Source organism: Mya arenaria, chromosome 14, assembly GCF_026914265.1.
Source record: "Mya arenaria isolate MELC-2E11 chromosome 14, ASM2691426v1".
Lineage (NCBI taxonomy): Eukaryota > Metazoa > Mollusca > Bivalvia > Myida > Myidae > Mya > Mya arenaria.
Genome location: NC_069135.1, coordinates 26,575,157 through 26,593,051, shown reverse-complemented (window position 1 = coordinate 26,593,051; position 17,895 = coordinate 26,575,157). Strand labels below are relative to the sequence as shown.

The window sequence follows — 17,895 nt, the reverse complement described above, 5'->3', positions numbered from 1 at the left end:
ACTTAATATTAAGGGCGCTTTTGTTGGTTATAAAATGGTTTCGGTTTTATTTCGGGTTCACGAACTGTGCATTTGTTGTTACAGTTTCAAATAAAAACCAAAACCAGTTTTATCGTGTTTTTTTAACGAAAACCGAAATCGGTTTTCGAAACTATTGAAACCCCTACCGGAGGCGGTTTCATCGGTTCGTTCCATCCGAAAACTAGTTTACTTTGAAACCAACATGGCGGAAAGTGAACAACCACGTTTGTTGAAACTCAATCCCTTTGATAACAATGCCTTACAATGGGCAAATGAGCTAAATGATAAAGGTTATATTTATAATTGAACATAATGGCTACATGCAGTAGCTCCGCCATGTTGTTTAAACTGTACACAAAACCATGCATTTGTTACTTCAAGCCAAACTATCAAAACCGAGTTCGAAACTGCTGAAACCATTGACACCAAAACTGAAACTGGTTTGGTATCAACAAAAACGCCTTTAAAACAGCGAATGCTTGTACAGTTGGCCTTATGAAGGCGCACACTAGGTTAATTAGAAAATAAATGTTTTTTAATTTTGATGTGTTACGTTTTGTGTTCATATTAAAAGAACATTGTGATGTTTGGTGTTTAAACAGAATTTTGTGGCCACGTCGTTAAGTCATATGAGCTAAAAATAATAAAGCATTAAAAAAAAAAAAAAATTGGCATCGACCAATATTGTGCGCATTTAAACCTTTTGCAAACGCCCTTGATTAACCATTTCTTTTCATCTAATGCATTGCATATTAGGCACACATTATTTTTGATGAATGATATAAAATAAATGTTCATTTGAATTGACGCGAAACCATACGAGTGTGAATTTATTTTTACCCTCTATATAAACCGAGATCATTTAAGGTGGGATTTACTTTCATAGACAATTCTCGTTTCATTAAGATGAAGAAGTTGATTATTTTAGTATTTTCAACTAACGTAATAATAATCATTTATTTCATGTGATTTAGATCACCACCCTTTCTTGGATAAGGCGTTTTTGCATCCTGTTTAGGGGTTTACACGCCCTAAGTCAAATGTTTCTACATTTTGTAATAGTTGAAGGTTATTTGTGTAGTTACAAATATAAATGGTTTGGTGCAACGCAGTCGCAAAACCAATTATTTTGTGCAATATTGACAGGCCCGGGTTCGATTCTCAGCTTGGACGCATGCGAGTTTGGTTGGTGGTCACAAAGCCCAACAAGTTTATTTTCACCAGTTTTCCCCACAACACAAGACTACACTCTTGCACAACATCGGGTCAACGAGAGTGACTTAGCACGAGTTGATTTAACTTTCTTCACAGAAGTTATTAAAGAATTATTGTTTAAACTAACAAGATACAACTTTTTAGTGGACTGCATTTTATTGTTATAAACGGTCTACTTGATGAGCCAGCAACTTTTTAAACTAACACTGCGCCAAAAGCTGACTGCTGACTTACTTAATGAATGTATTTGAAATCTTGAGAAATACTGCTTTCTCATAAGACAAAATACAATGATGTCCACTAAACAATGTTTCATGTGAACAAGAACTGAACATTATTTTAGTTAAAAGTAGAGATTTTTAGAGCCAAAAGTGCATATTCACTAACCGTTTGAAGCAAATAAATGACAATTGAACAGGGTCCGCAGTTTTGATGCACATTCAGTACAGGGTTCCGAAGAAGTTTTAATTGTTGAACTGGCCCAATTACACCCCCCCCCCCGCCTGCCCTTCCCCCTCAACACACACACCAAACTTTTTTTCATCAATTGCCCATTTTCTGCATTCTTGGCCATTCTGAGGGCATTTTAGAACGCAATCCTCAAAAAGGTAGGGAAAGTAGGTATTTTACAAAGAGTAGAAAAATATTACCGGTACAATAGCGCAATAGCGTCTGCTTGAAAACCTGTGTTTAACCAGGGATGACATAATACTATAATTATGCATTTTGTTTGTGTTGACTTTTTTATACTAACAAATGCCATTTATCTTGAATTTAAAGAGATTTTGAACTTGATACATGTCGTTGTATTTCAAAAAGGCAACAAACATAGTTTTTCAGGATTTATTTCTAGTACAAAATACATACACCTCTATCTACAAAATCTATCACAGAATTGTCATAAATAATGGACTAAATACAGATACGAGAAACATAAAAACGTGTGTGACTACTTCAAACTGTTGTCATTGTTGTGGTTAAAGCTACCTGGCAATAAATCATTATACACAAAATCTGTTTGTACTAAATCTAAAATTAATAGTAAGATTAATAAACCTGTCAGTTGCTTTTTTCTCTCTCAAAAGTTTTTTCAGTAAGATTCATTCCTCTCTTTTTTGATAACTTAAATCATGTTTGTAAAATGTTTCAAATTCAGACAAGTTTTCATGTACTGGAAAAAAGCACACCTGAACGCTTTCTTCATTTATTGGAGAATAACAAAAGCAGTCACAATTTTTTCGAAATGATCACCTGATGTGATGAATTATATAAACACTTCTAACATTGAACAAAATTTCTTAATTTAAAATTGATTTAATTCAATTAAATTCACGTTAAGAGTAATTAGACTTTTTGTTGGGTGTAATTAACAGGTGTGACTGAAAGAAAAGGTTTAAGGCCACAATATATTAAGAGTTTGATTGTTGCCGTCCTAATTTGATATCAAGGTGTTGGTGGGTAGGCAAGTTTTTGTTGTTGTTTTTTGTTTTAATCTTAAGCTCTATTTTTGGACTTCAGTCATGAAACGCTTAATAAACTATCAATTTATTCTTGCCTAGAGATGAATTGCAGGGGGAATGCTGGTTGTACATAACAATCAAATAAACTATTTATTTACTGCAGCCTAGTGATGGATTTCAGAGCAAATGCTTGATTTAGATTACAATCAAACACAACTAGACAACAAAATATAGCAAAATAAAGGATACTCAAAACGAGTCGTATTGAGAATATCTTCATTACCAAATTTAACTGTAGATAATACGCTTGGGTAATTAATATGCATGGGGGATCGGGGTCGAGCATGTTGGCTGGGGGTGACAATGATTAGGTAAAATTGCTTAATCAGTGTTGAGTACACTGGACAAACAACTAATTTAAATCATATGCTGGGGAGTATAGCTGCATATTATCCATCATAAAATTGGTAACTGGTTGATAAACAACGTTTGATATATTTTATATATAACACTACAGAATACATTCAAAAGTACAGTTATTTTGTTTCTGCGATAAACATGTACCTAACAAAATGGTGTTAAATTTGTAAGAAAAGTTATGTTATCAATATTTCATAGAAAATAATCTTCACTTTTTATTCATGTACCTAATGCTGATAAGAAAGGACTCCCATTTTCAAGATTAAATATTTCATATAATGGTAAAACTACCGGTTATGATACAACATTTACCATTTCAAACTGGTACAGTTAGCATTAAAATGATTTAAGTTACTACTGAAATATGACTGAATCACTGTGCATTTTCTGTGGATGAGAGGAAAAATATCTTTCAAAATGGAATGAATATTTCAACAGATATATCAATATACAAGTTTACAATCCTCATAAATGCTTCATATCATTTTCTATGCTGTACATCTTAGCCTTGAGGTTTTTCAGCTCGCCGACCATTTTCTTTGACCGCCCAGATGTTGCCCGGATATTGCGCAATATCTGCATGTCAAGGTCATCAGGGCGCTTGGCGTCCATGTCTTCAGAGAATCCAATTGTAACCTGGAATATCATATAAATAGGGATTAGAATATAATCTCTTCGATGGTGTAATTTCAACATATGGCACAAAACTGGTCTGCATGTGCGTTTGGTTAGTGGTCACCAAGCAGGACAAGTGGGTTTTCTCCAGGTACTCCGGTTTCCCCCACAACACAGGACCACACTCTTGCATAACATCGTGAGTGATTAATATAAGTTGTAACAGCTTTTTTCACAATCGATGAAAAATTAAATTAGTTTTAACTAAAACTGGTCTGCAGATTAGTCCAACATACAGATAGTCTATTTAAGGCCTTAACAAATGCAATCACTGCAGACTTAATGCACCTGTTCTTGATTTTGTATTTTCAGTTCAAAACTATATAGACCCAAGATTCCCAAGGGCACATGAATTTACCAAATGGTCTTTGATTCAAAAATAAATTCACGCAGACTTTAAAATAGTAATAAGGCTCAAGATGGAAATGAAATGCAAATTTAGTAAATTGGTGGTTTTATAAACTGTACAAACCATGAACAACAGAGAGCATGCCACCATTATATCAATTTTGAGCATGTAGTGTGTGCTCAGGTGAGCTTAAAAAAAGGAATAAAAAGTTTTTATTCAACCAGAATACAAAGTATGACCTTATACAGCTGTCTTTCCACATCCTTGAGTCTGGTGCGGAGATTTTTGATGTCTGTTTTAAATCCCTCCACCTCTAGGTTCCGTCTCCTTTCCAAATCTTGGTATCGCTGGTTCATCAGCTTCAGTCGCTTGCCCATCTTATCACCACGATCCTGGAAAGTGTCGATATAAATACTTATGTAACTATTCATTTATCAAATTTTAGGATCCTATTTTTTATTAAGTGGGCAGCAAGTTTTGTATGGGCAGAGTAACCACACGTAAACCACAATAGGCTTGGCAAAGCTTTAATAGTCTGATCTTAATTAATTATCAGATATGGTGGGCCAGCTCGCCATTTTAATCTTGATTTATAAGCTGACAATTTATAGATGAGGCACGAAAGCCATTAACTTAGCATGAATATTTGTTTATAAATAATAATAATGCAGCTTCAAAGGCCTATCACCTCAATATTCCAGATTATCAAAATTACAAGTAGGTTTAATTGAAATCTAGGTGGGTTTGCATTAAAAAATATCTGTACTCCCATGCAATTGAGAAAATTCATTTTTGGAAAGCTTTACATTTTAATAATAATCAGCATCCAATTGTATGAAACTGGTTAAAATCTTTGGTCAAAGCAAGCCAAAATGTTTATTGATTGGTCAATATCCAAGCATTACTATTACGGTAACCAAACAAATCATTAAACATGCAAACTTACGGACAAATCACCTGTGGACAACTTATCCAAGTTCTATACAAATGGCTGCTAATGGATTAACAAATTAACATTGTTAACCAACCCTTGTGAAGTGGTTTTGTACAATAATCATTTCATCCGCTACCGATCTGTAATGAAACTTGCAAACCTTAAATATTTCCCTGGTGACATCTCAATCTTCCCGTATCCATGACAACTAATCTTCTAACTGTATCACTTGTGGTACATATCCAACAGTTTCTGAGACCAACTGTTCAAACAAACCTAAAATATTTCCCTAGTGACTTTCCTTCTTCCCGTATCCATGACAACTAATCTTCTAACTGTATCACTTGTTGTACATATCCAACAGTTTCTGAGACCAACTGTTCAAACATACCTTAAATATCTCCCTTGTGATGTCTTCCCTCTTCCCATATCTGTGACAATTTATCCTCCAACAGCATCACTTGTTCTTGTTTCATATCTGACAGCTTCTAAGACCAACTCTAAACCTTACATTACAAACAAACCTTAAATATCTCCCTGGTGACATCTCCCTCTTCTCGTATCCGTGACAACTCATCTTCCAACTGTATGACTTGTTCTCGATACATCTCAGACAATTTCTGTGACTGCTGAAGCTGGTACTCCAATGACTGAAATGTTTAAAAGTTTTATAATTCAACTTTCATGTTTATATAATATAATGAATTATATATCATACACTGACCCTCCATCGGCGTCATTTGTATCTTCAAACAAAAGTGAAATCAGGATAGGTTTCTATGTTTGTTTGAAAGTATGTATAAAAATAAATAAAGTTCTGGTGTTGTTTTTTAAACAGGCCCTATCACAAGTATGAAAAATAAAAGGAGGGAAATTACTTGTATTATTGTAAATGCAGGTTTAATGCAAATGGAAGGAATAAATGTTTACAAAATCAATGCTGTTTAAAATATCTAAAATATTTCAGAGTACAATTTTTTATTCTAAAGCTGCTAAGTCAAAAACTGTTATACAAAGACTTGAAATTTCAACAACCCTGCTATATATTCTATTAACGGTTACTGCCTGTTGCCCCATTTTACTATGTATACCTGGATAATTTAGTTGCTGGTTCAATACAATGAAATCGAGATTCAAACTACATGGAAATGGATAGTCCTTGAGGCAATAATTGTGCAATAACTGACTAGTAACGTTATCCATGGAAACATCAAGGCAATAATTGTGCAATAACTGACTAGTAACGTTATCCATGGAAACATCAAGGCAATAATTGTGCAATAACTGACTAGTAACGTTATCCATGGAAACATCAATATTTATCATTTATAAAATACCTACCTTGAGCTCTTCAATGTAATGTGATTTGGTGTCGTATGATGATGGAGTAGTGAGGATATCGTCTTTCGGTGAGATGTTAAGCTTCTGTTTACACTGATCAAGCTCTCGTAGAAGCTTGTCTTTTTCTGCCATCCAAAGACGCTCGCTAGCACGGCCCTGATATCGCAACTCCAGGAAATCTTTTGTGCTTTCGTAAAGCAGATCTTGTGTTTTGTGTAATCTGAAAGCAAAACATTAATAACTGAATAATAGTAACAAGAGTACGGCTGTTGGATGTCAACGCTTGTCTGTTTACTTGATTTATCAAAAAGCATTTTTTTTTGATAAATGAAAAATAGTTTACTGTGTTTATCATACAAATAATTCCTGAACAACATCTAAAAAAAGTACATTTAAAGCAAATTATAGAAAATCAAAAATAGTGAGCTAAGCCTTATCCTGTTATTAGGGACTTAAAATGTTTGAGAAATTGGGGCAAGAGTCTATACTTTTCAGTGAGGGTGTGAATCTTGGCCTCATCTCGCTGTCTTCTTGTCTCCAGTTCTTCGTCTTTCACTCGTCGATCCTCTATCAATGCTTGGACCTGAAAAATACAACTATGTATACACATGCCAATACTACAATCGCAGGCTAAACTAGAATTCCACATATTAGATGAGTCACCTTTCTTCAGCGCCCTTTCAAAGAAGATCACCATGACCATTAATCCAGGGCTTTAATAAAGAATCTGTTTTAACTTCCACGCCATCAGTTTTTGAAGTTTTTCTTTGAAGTGTGGGAGTTTAAGCCTCAAGAACACTAAGATTTTAACATTTATAAAACTATTCTGAAAAAAATATGAAAGGATTTGCATTTAAACCATGCCAACTTCTCAAGAGTATTAAAATAAAATGTTATGTCCCCTTGTGTTACAGGTTCCTATTGCCCAAAACATCATGTGTGCCAAATTATGATGCCAAATTCTAGTTCAATGTCATAAGGTTTAAGCTAATGCCACTGTTAATCAATAATGTTTTTTGCACACTGACGACGACGACAACGAAATGAAGGATATCACAAATAATACCTCAACACTTTTTCATTAAAAAGGACGAGCTTATCATGATGATTTAAGGGGGCCACCAAATGGTGCCCATGTTTGAACTACAGATTTTAAAATAAAATAACAAAAAATTGATCAGATTTTATACTAACAACGCCTAGTATTTACATGGTCATAAGTTGACCTGGTTTTCTTTAAAAAAAAAAGCACATCTTGGCACATGGTATTGATTGTGAGTTGTCAATTTAGCAATCCTTCTTTATCAGCACCAACTGGGCTAATGAATTGGCCTCAAATATAGGAACAATCCATTGACCAGTTACAACAGAAATTATTTACATAGTTTCAGGGGTTCTAACAGCTGATAATTGTCAATCATGAAAAATCGGAGGGGATCTGTTTAATTCAGCATGAGGGGTTCATGTCCAAAGCAGGGTTAAGGGTCATTACACCCCTTATGAAATTGTTTCCTAAGTCATTGATATTCATTTTTTTTAGATTTCCTACAGTTTTGGTGAAAACGCACATATAAAAAACAATCTTGACAATTGTACAATAGTACTGTAGTCTAATATTAAAATCTGTGAGTGTTAACCCTGATTTCAGGATTATTCCTAACTTTGAGAATCCCTGTCATTTAGCAAGTGTCCATTCAAAGGGGCTAGACACCGTATGGTCCAAAAATCAGAAAATACATGATCTCCATTAAACAAGCCTAGAATTGTCAATATGAGCTAGTATGAGGTCGATAATACATCATTTTAAATGATTTAAAGAATATTTTGCCGTTGTCTCAGCTGGGTTAATCCATTTCAAATAAGCGCATAAAGGTTTCCCAGTTTAAAGTTTGTATATTTAGCATGTGAAAGTCATGATATTACTGGTAGTACAGAATAATATACCGACCCTATTTTTAAATTTACTGGGATTTACATGGTAGACAACCCCAGTAGATTTAGATTTGGAAAAATACGCAAAAACTGCAAAAGATACATGTGTCGTATGATTCAGTAAGATTCAATGTGATGTACGCAACGATATCAATTTTATGTAAGTTTTTGACAATTTTCTTGTTTTCATGCAATTGTTTCATCTGGCTTCTAGTCCGTTTAAAGGTGAAACAATGTGCATTTATATAGAAACAAAAAATAACCATGTATTTTATCACCTGGTTGTTGATAATTAACTTACGCCTAGTCAAGAGTCGAAGACCCATGCTCTAGCTTTCTTTTGAGGATATGCAAACTTAATTCTTCATTTATCACAAAAGAGAAACATGAAAGACCCACTCTTTCTTATTTTCAAATTACCCCCATTTGCTATTGGGTCTTTGTTGTCTTACTGTGATATAGGAGCATTCAACCCTTGCTAAGCCCTAGATGCCCATTACTTACCTGGCTAAAAAGGCTTGTTCCTTATACTGATATTTCTGCAGGGCCTTAACTTGCAGGTACAGGGCTAACATCGACTCACAATGCAATAATTATTTCTACCTATTCAACTCTTAAACCCTAGCCCAGCCCACGCTGGCCACTACTCACCTGCTCTCTGGACAGTTTAGCCTGCTCTTGGATTTGAGACTGCAGAGCTTCGACTTGCAGGGACAGGGCTTGGTTATCATGCTGGTATTTATCTTCAGTTGACAATGCAATGCTGCCTTTCTTCTGAGGTGAGGACGGTTTCTTTGTATCTTCTGAAAGTGAAGTGTCACTTTAAAACAAAGGCTCTGAAACTATATGCTATCTTAAAACAGGTACAATTGGATTTATGTTTATTTACGGTTAAGACATACTCAATATACACATGGTAATACCTAGACCATTATGTTAAATATTAAAATTAGAATAAAGATTTACCAATCACTTGAATGTACAATTTTCATTTTCAACTCTTCAAAGCGTTTCATTTGTCATTCTTGTGAGCATTATTTAACGCTAGGATTTGATTTGCTGCTAGAGGTTAAGCTTATGCAATTACATATATTTGCTTTGCATGGTAATGACCCCGCCTATTCAGTAGTAAGCTCCACGTGATATGTAAAAAAAAGATGCACAATCGCTGAGGGCAGCAGGTGCTTTTCTTTGATGTTTGAAGTCGATTAAAAGGTCATACATGTTAAACTTATTTAAAAATCACTTGAAAGTTTTGAGTTCTAAGTGACATTGAATAAAGAAGAAGATAGAACCTTTTCGCTTTCACCCCTCAATGTGGAGTGGACTGTAGCTAACATGTGCTTACTTTTGTTCTGCAGTGTGGCACTCTGCGGTCGTCTGGGAGCCTTCTGTTCTACGACGGCCTTGGCGGGTGGCTCCTTATGGAAGTATGTGATTTCGCTGTCAGGAGTTCCGCTCAATGCTAGCAACTGCTGAATCTTCTTCTTATCTTCAAGCTCTCGTATCTAGGGAGGAAGCTAGTGATTTATTATTAGTATAACTATTATGATTCATATATTTCTGTTCCGTTTCAAAGTATGTGATCTTGCTATCTGGGGTACTGCTCAGTGATAGTAAAGGCTGGATCTTCTTGTCATCTAGTTTGCAGATCTAAGAGGAAGTATTAGTTTATTGAAAATTGAAATCATCTAAATAATTTCATATCTTATGCCCAGTTTCACAGTCACACTTGGCATATCTCTCCAAATCAAGCATTGCACTGGGTAACAATTATTTCAGTAGTAACTGTATATTGTATGCAACTGTCGAAGCCTGGTAACATAATAGAAAGGAATTTGATATACATTTTAGTATATTATACACTGTGTGCATGTTATGTTGATGTATTTGATATGTATTTTCTATTGCATTTCGAAAGAAAGACTTATTATTGAAGTTAAGGGATGTTTTATCCTTTTCTTTTTCCCATTTTAAATGTATTTCTGGCAAATGGAGTTACATCACTGAAAACACAAAACCCAAGGATACATATTTTGTATAACCCAAAGCTTGAATATTTTTCAAAGGAAAACAAAAACCTACTTTAAATCCCATAATTGCAATGAATATTCCAGCGGTAAGGTATATAAATCAAAATGTATGAATGTATGGACCAATCCTAAAATGTCCTTAATAAAGGGATTCTACTTCTATGAAGATGGGTATTGAAACTTCACACATCTTAAGAAATGTTAAAAGGGAAAGTCCGAAGACATATAGAAATCGCCCTGCTTAATGTATAGAGTGCAATAAAATCCTGAAAGTGTTTAATATAAACCCACTTCAAACTGCCTTTTTAGTACAGTATTACTCTCTACCTGTCCTCTGCCTACCTTGAAGGGAAATATTCCCTCCATGAGGTTATAAAAAGGACAGGGTGCTGCAAGTGAGGAAACTTCCCGACAAGATGCAAAGGGAGACAAGGACACATTGTTTAGGGCTGTGAAGATTTTGAGCAACATGAATCAGAATGTGACAGAAATTGGTAGGAATTGTGTTTAATTGAAGTAATATTAGGATTCAACTGGCAATTATGTCAAGCCTGTATGTACATTTTAATAAAATTATAAGTGTTAATCAAACATAAAGAGATGACTGTCTAAAGCTTTTAATTCCACAAAGACAAAAATGTACAAGTCTCAATGTGGCAGAAGGTGTGCCACCAAAAAAGACAATTTATAGCACCCATTTACTCTTTAGCAAAATCCCTACATAAACCTATTGTACAAATCATTGGTGAAGTTCTTGTACACTAAGCCTTAAGCCCCACAACCACCATACATTTACTCCTTCCGCAAGTGGTTACCTTAAGTCTGTCATTCTCGGCATACAATCTGAGAACATGTTCCCTCTCCTGGAACAGGTAGATCTGCATGTCACTCAAGGCCTTCTGTAGTTCCACTATCTCCTCCTCACGTTGTCGCATCTCCCATTGTAATTTATGCTGCAAGAGCATAATCATTCATTTAATTTATGTATGTATTTCTTTAGACCTTGCGATCAAGGATAACCCGTGAAAGTGCAAGCACTTATTTCCAACGGGGTCCTTTGTTTTTTGCTGAAGGGACAGCACGCTGAAGAGACAGTGGTGGGATACAAGGAAGTCCGGGTGCGAGACCCTAGCTCTTTTTCGAAGAGACCCCTTGGTTCTTTTACGTGCTCGGTGTAAAGCACCGATACACGGGGTACAACTTTCCTGGGTTAAACCAGTACTGAATACACCACTTTTCCAAGCACTACCCTTTAAATGCCAAGCGCCAGGCAAGGGAGCTACTTGTACCAACTTTTAACGTCTTTTGGTATGACGCGGCCAGGGATCGAACCCACGACCTCCCGCTCCGTAGGCGGACGCTTATCCACTAGGCCACGGAGACGGTCTATTTGCATACATATATAATTTGCAAAAAGCTTTAAAAGGAAAAGAAACTTTACTATGTATTTAATATGATTATTTGCATATTCCAAGATATTCTACAGATAGAATATGTGAATATGAGAAATAAGATAACTTAAACATCTCTTTTGGTTTAAGTATGAATATATCTGATATGACTAACATTAAATTACGTTTCGTAAAAAATATGCAAAATTCCTAACCATTTTTATAACTTTTTTATTTTTTGTCATGGAAAGAGCAAATTTTTGTGTAAATATCTGCAAACCAATAATATAAGATTGCTGACAAAAAATCAGATCGTAGATTATCATATTTCCATTCAAAAATTAATGTTTTATGGCCTAAACCAACGGTTTTAGGAAAAATGCATAAAAGATCAATTTTTGAATGGAAATATAAAAATCTGCGATCTAATTTTTTGTCAGCAGTCTTATATAACTGGTTTCCATGGATTTTCGCAAAAACTGGCTCGTTCCAATACAAAAATAAAAAAAGTTGTAAAACGTTCAATCTGTGAGAGTGCAGCTTTAAAACCTATGAATTTCTAAATGAGAATGTTTGCATATTCAACCTGTTCTTCATAGGTGACTTTATACTCCTCCATCTTTGCAACAAGCCCTTCATGCTCTTCGTCATATTCTGCAATCTTTTTCCGATAATATTCCAACAACTCTCTGGATGGACGAAGATGACCTGAAAGAGCATGGACACAATTTTGTTTTGTGTTCAACTTAGTGTGATGTACAAGAACCGCTAACTGTATGTGTCTTTTATGAGCATATTATATTGATTAAATATATATGTTTATCAGTGAGTAATAATCTCTGAACATGTAGATCATATTTATACACATACATGTATACAGCTTTAGACATATACCAGAACAAAAGTCAATTTGCAAAATCATTGTTATCCACACCTTAATTTTTCATAGTCTAAATGAACAATTCAAAGATTGTCAACAAAATAAGAATAATGCATAAAAAGTATTCCCTGAAATCTTTAATAAAGAAAAACAGTTCTGTTTACATGTGACAATATCATTTAAAATCATAGTTGTCTTACTTTCTGACGCCAAAAACAATGAAAACTTATTATTTCCAATTTCACCACTCCTGAAGAGTTTTTTTTTTCATTTTATTTTTAAGTTAAGTTGTATTGGAATAACATTGTCACACTTTAAACCAGCGCCATTGGTCTAGCTTGACATTATTTAGAGAACTCAATAAAAACAATACATTTTTACAAAAAAATAAATACTAAAATACTAAATTTTGAACTGTACAACTAGGCACAAACCTAAGCCTTCTTCAGTGTTTTGCAGTTGTTTCTTTGCAATGATAGAGGCTATACAAACAGAGACTAAACAAACTTAAGAGTTAATTTATATTTGGCAGTGATTCCTTCTTGATGTCAGATATTTGCTATTTGAGCAGATACAATACAAACCTAAGCGTTCATTTATGTTAGGCAGTGGTTCCTTCTCAATAATACCAGCTATACGAGAAGAGACGTTCATCTTCCCCCTTCGAGGTGAGTTGCTTGGAGAAGAATTTCTACTTCCACCAGGGCTGTAAATTAAAACAGAAATGTATAATTTCATCCAACTTTCTAACAGTATTTATATCATTCGCAACTACCATCATGTTTTTAAATAAAACAGTAATTAAACAATGTCAATTGAATGGAGTCAGTGACAGTCAATGTCAATGATGAGATGAGTAGTTCAATTTTTGTTTTGCCTTCCATGAATAAAATACTAAATGAATTCTTGATCAACTGATCAACAATTGAATCAGCATTGCCTGAGTACTCACACAAAATTGTATCAACTTTGCTTAATACTTTTAAAGTTATTGGGGAAAATAATTATGTCAAGTTTGTCTTGAGTCAAAGAAATGTCTATCTTTGGTAAAATGTATTTCATGATGTTTAGGCTTATCACACTGATGTTTTGATAAACTTTAAGCTGCATTTCAGTACAATAAGTTTGTACGGTATTGCTGTACATGTATGTGTACTCTATTTCAGTTCTTAAGTTTAATCTTAAGATAAAGGAAATCTTAAAACAGGGTCATGACACATGTGCAAAATAATGTCCTGTTAGTGAGACTGAGTATGGACTTTGGTAAATAAAGTCCCAAGACTGAGCGAGTTACGTTTATTCAGAAAGTAGTTTCTTGACGACACGGACATATAAACTATGGACTGGCAACTGCCCCATATCGGAGAAACGATAAGAAATAATAATTTACCCACAATTCTTAGCGTGCGCTCTGCAAATATTGGAAAATTCAGCCGAATCTCTGATCGGTGATTAACGGCGATCTTCAGTTATTTCCGCCAACTCTGCTAATAATGCCTTGTTCATTATAGATTTAATTATAATTATTAACTGTGATTTTAATCAGATTCAATTGGACTATTATCAACTCAAATGAAAGTACCGCGCATTTGAGTAAATTTTAATTAATGTTTTCCTACATGTATATATTCAGCCAATGTAGGAAGTCTCGAAAAAGACCACATGGTAAGATCTCAGAATGAAATCCCGCTGCACGCGTGAGTTTGAGATTATCGCATTAACACAGATGAGAGTTGCCAATCCATGGTTTATAGGTCCATGCTGACGAGCGATAAGTAGAAAAAAAAGTTCTTTGTTTTAGAAATGAAGCAACTAACTTAACTTAATGCAAGTTTTGGCACATCCAGATTTTTATGAAACATCAAAAATAAACATCATTTTGTATTTTGATGAAACATTTTTATAGCAAATGTTCAAAAAACAAGCATACACAAAACTGTATCAAAATTGAGACTATCACTTTGAGTATTACCTAACCTGATGTTGTTCAAGATGATTGCATTGTTAGGCATATATATGTTAAGCAGATCTATCCGCAGATCTTCAAAATATTAAAGCTGCTGTTTAATAATATATTATAATATAATTATGATTAAAATGTTCAATAGTATGACTATAATGTTCTACATTATCAAATATATGCTAATTCAAACTCAGCATCATGTACAAAATATCAATAATCTATCATTTATAAAATATCCGAAATACATTGTCCGAAATATTTTTCTTTACATCGATTCGACAGGTCTGGACAGAGTCCGGTCGCTTTTGCAATCTGTTATCTAATAAAATCAACGTTTTCATTCCTAAAGCTAGGTGATGTTCTGGATAATAAAACATTCATTGCAATTATTTGAAATCACTAAGTACTAATAATTATGGGTCAAGAAACACTCTAAATTATATTCTGTTTTGACATGTAAATACCTTGCAGACGCCATTTTGAATATTGCGCTTTGTCTATAACTACGAAAAGGTTACGCACAACCAATACATATCAATACAATACAATACAATAAGTTTTATTTCAAGTCGGCAAGACACAAACATATGCAACATAAGCTCTGATGAGCCTTTTAACCGACCGTTAACAAATGTATATGAGATCAACAAGAGTAAAAATAGCTATAAAAGGAAAAGTATTAGATATTTCTATATTATATATCATCTAAAAGCACACATATTAAGCATATCTAAAGCTGTGATAACACACGTTAACAATCTTCTTGGTCACTTGACCAATAATTTCCACGTCACAATATGTTCGAAATATTATCAAAAGTGGCATAACATGAAATAAAACTTATGTCAAAATGTTAAATGGATGAAACCAGGATTTTTAAAGGTTTAAAACGACGTCGTTATTCACGCCGTGAACCTTAACTTTTAGTTCTGATCAATCATGCCGTTAATGATTTCCAAACACGGATGCGCCTATTTCATTTGTTTGCAATTCCTAGAAGTACACTTGCCATTAAAATATCGTCTTATTGTATAATATCTGGAGACCAATAATTCTACCAGATAATATGGGGATATCCAAGCTTATCCGTGCTCTACAATACCTGATTGCAGGACTCTATCACATGTCGACAAATACACTTCTTGTTCGCGATATTTAGTGCCCATGAAACTAACAATTTTGAAGTGAATTTGTATTCAGTACGCAGACTCTCAAATTAGTTAACTATTATTTGCTACGCAGGATTCAGATGGAAAAGGTTGGCGTATTTGAAATGCAAGGGATAGGGCTGGTATGGAGGCTTAGCTGGAATAAACTAGGAATTCTACGTGAATGTTAACACTACAAATGTTTCTATCTCTCAGCGATACTCTTTCGAATACCAAGGGTGTCGTTTGGCTCAAAACGATGTATATGCCGATTTCTATGTGTGTTCGGAGCATTGCGCCCTGAAAACCCCAGCTAAAATATTGGATAAACATATGTACAAATATGTCTTTTTCTTTACATTTTACTTTAGAAATTTAAATTTATATGTCATGCATCTTTATTTCATAATTTTTTCAGACAGAAAGTAAAGGCCACGGTCTACATAGTATATAAGAAACAACGTCACTGATTACCTTCTAGGGGAGATCACTGCGTATCTAATTGTAAAAATAATCGTTTCAACAATCAGTATCATTTGACCTTCTTTGACCTTGACTTTCTTTAAAAACACACACAATATTTATTTCCCCTGGTTTTGATGCCTCGTGCGGTGATACCATTGTGGCCATTTCCTGCCAATCCCTCGATATTCTAAGCAATCGTGGCTACGAAAGAGTAGGTTTTATTCTGTTTTTACGCGACCACAACGGAACCAAATTTTATCATTACTAAATAACTTTAGGAATGGCTTAAAAAAATATTTGGGAGTCGCAAAGGGTCGAATTATGTTGAATTGTTGCCGCCCCCCCTACCCATTCAGTTGTAGTCCCAAAAAGATGCCGTGGTTTTATAAAAAATAAATTACAAATTAAAAACATATCAAATCAAACTTATTTAATTTATGAAGAAAAAGATTGAGATGTGTACAGGTACCAGTCAATTGTAACCCCCCCCCCCCCAAGTCTGGGGAATAGCGGGAACTTTGACTTTCACTCTAGCTAACCCCAGGTAAAAACTGCGTCCTGCGGGGATGAACTGCTGATAAAATCCCCGCCAAATGCCCCTGCACCCCAGGGACCCTAGGTAAGGCCCATTTCCCGTTATTTCTGGCTTGAGGACATGAACACCACAATCACCAAGCAACACGGCCCATAGCCCGCTTTCCCCGGTATAGCCCCGGACCTGGGGGGACCGTGGTTACAATTGACTGGTGCTTAAAAGGTTATAATTTTCTTTGAGATTAATAAAGTAAACCTGGGAAAAGTGTGCCCAGTGTGGGGCTTAAACCCATGACTGCCTGAACACTAGCAACTCGCTCTAACAATCATCCAGTCAGTTGGTTAGAGCGCCATGCTAATGTTCTGGTTGTCATGGGCTTGAGCCCCACTGAAGTTTTACTTTTGATATTATCATAACCTTAGTGTTGTCCATATCATTGTTATGTATACAGGTTAATTTAACACTTAAACATGTTTAACAGTGTTTAACATTGGCCATAACTCATAAACCCTTCAAAATAATGCAATAAAACTTGTTACACATGTTGACAGGGACAAAACATCCATGTACATCAAGGCCCATGACTCTGGTTTTTATAATGTTGAGTTATGCCCTTTTTAGCTCGTCTGATTTAAAAAAATAAATATACGGTATTGTTGTCATTTGATTGTCGTCATCGGAGGCATTGGTAAAGTTACATATATGGCAACTATCAAAGCTATCACTTTGAAACTTGGGGAACTTGTTCATCTAATACCGTTCTTCCCATTGTACCCTAAAGATGCTGAGTCTCACCTGTTGTTTGGGGTAAAAAACATGAATTTTGATGGATATTGGTTGATTTTGAGAATTGGTCATACACGTAGCTTCTTCAATTTTTGTTGGATTGATTTCATTTTGTTTACAGACAATAAATGGATAATGCCTTAAAAATATCAAATGGGTTTTTGAGTCGCGCATTTGGAAGGGGAGGGGAAGGGTTGGGGATATTTTAGTATATTTGGACTTTGTAATTTTTAGGTAGTTTGATTTTTTAAGTTTTGTGCTTGGGTCAATTACATGCAAACTATCCAAGCTATCACTTTTAAACTTTGGAATACCTGTTCACTATCACATACATGCCATATTCTGAG

The 17,895-nt window shown here is 34.7% G+C and overlaps 1 protein-coding gene across 1 annotated transcript; it reads right to left on the bottom strand.

Annotated features, from left to right (window-relative positions):
- Positions 1-2,065: 2,065 nt before the first annotated feature.
- Positions 2,066-15,099, bottom strand: LOC128216687 (coiled-coil domain-containing protein 77-like). The gene is made up of 11 exons (XM_052923332.1): positions 15,079-15,099; positions 13,236-13,357; positions 12,358-12,479; positions 11,196-11,333; positions 9,696-9,855; positions 8,999-9,150; positions 6,904-6,998; positions 6,416-6,635; positions 5,599-5,724; positions 4,380-4,532; positions 2,066-3,752 (listed from the first exon to the last, which is right to left on the bottom strand). The coding sequence occupies exons 1-11, from the start codon at positions 15,090-15,092 to the stop codon at positions 3,582-3,584; spliced, it is 1,473 nt and encodes a 490-aa protein (XP_052779292.1). The 5' UTR covers positions 15,093-15,099; the 3' UTR covers positions 2,066-3,581.
- Between the last annotated feature and the right edge of the window lie 2,796 nt (positions 15,100-17,895).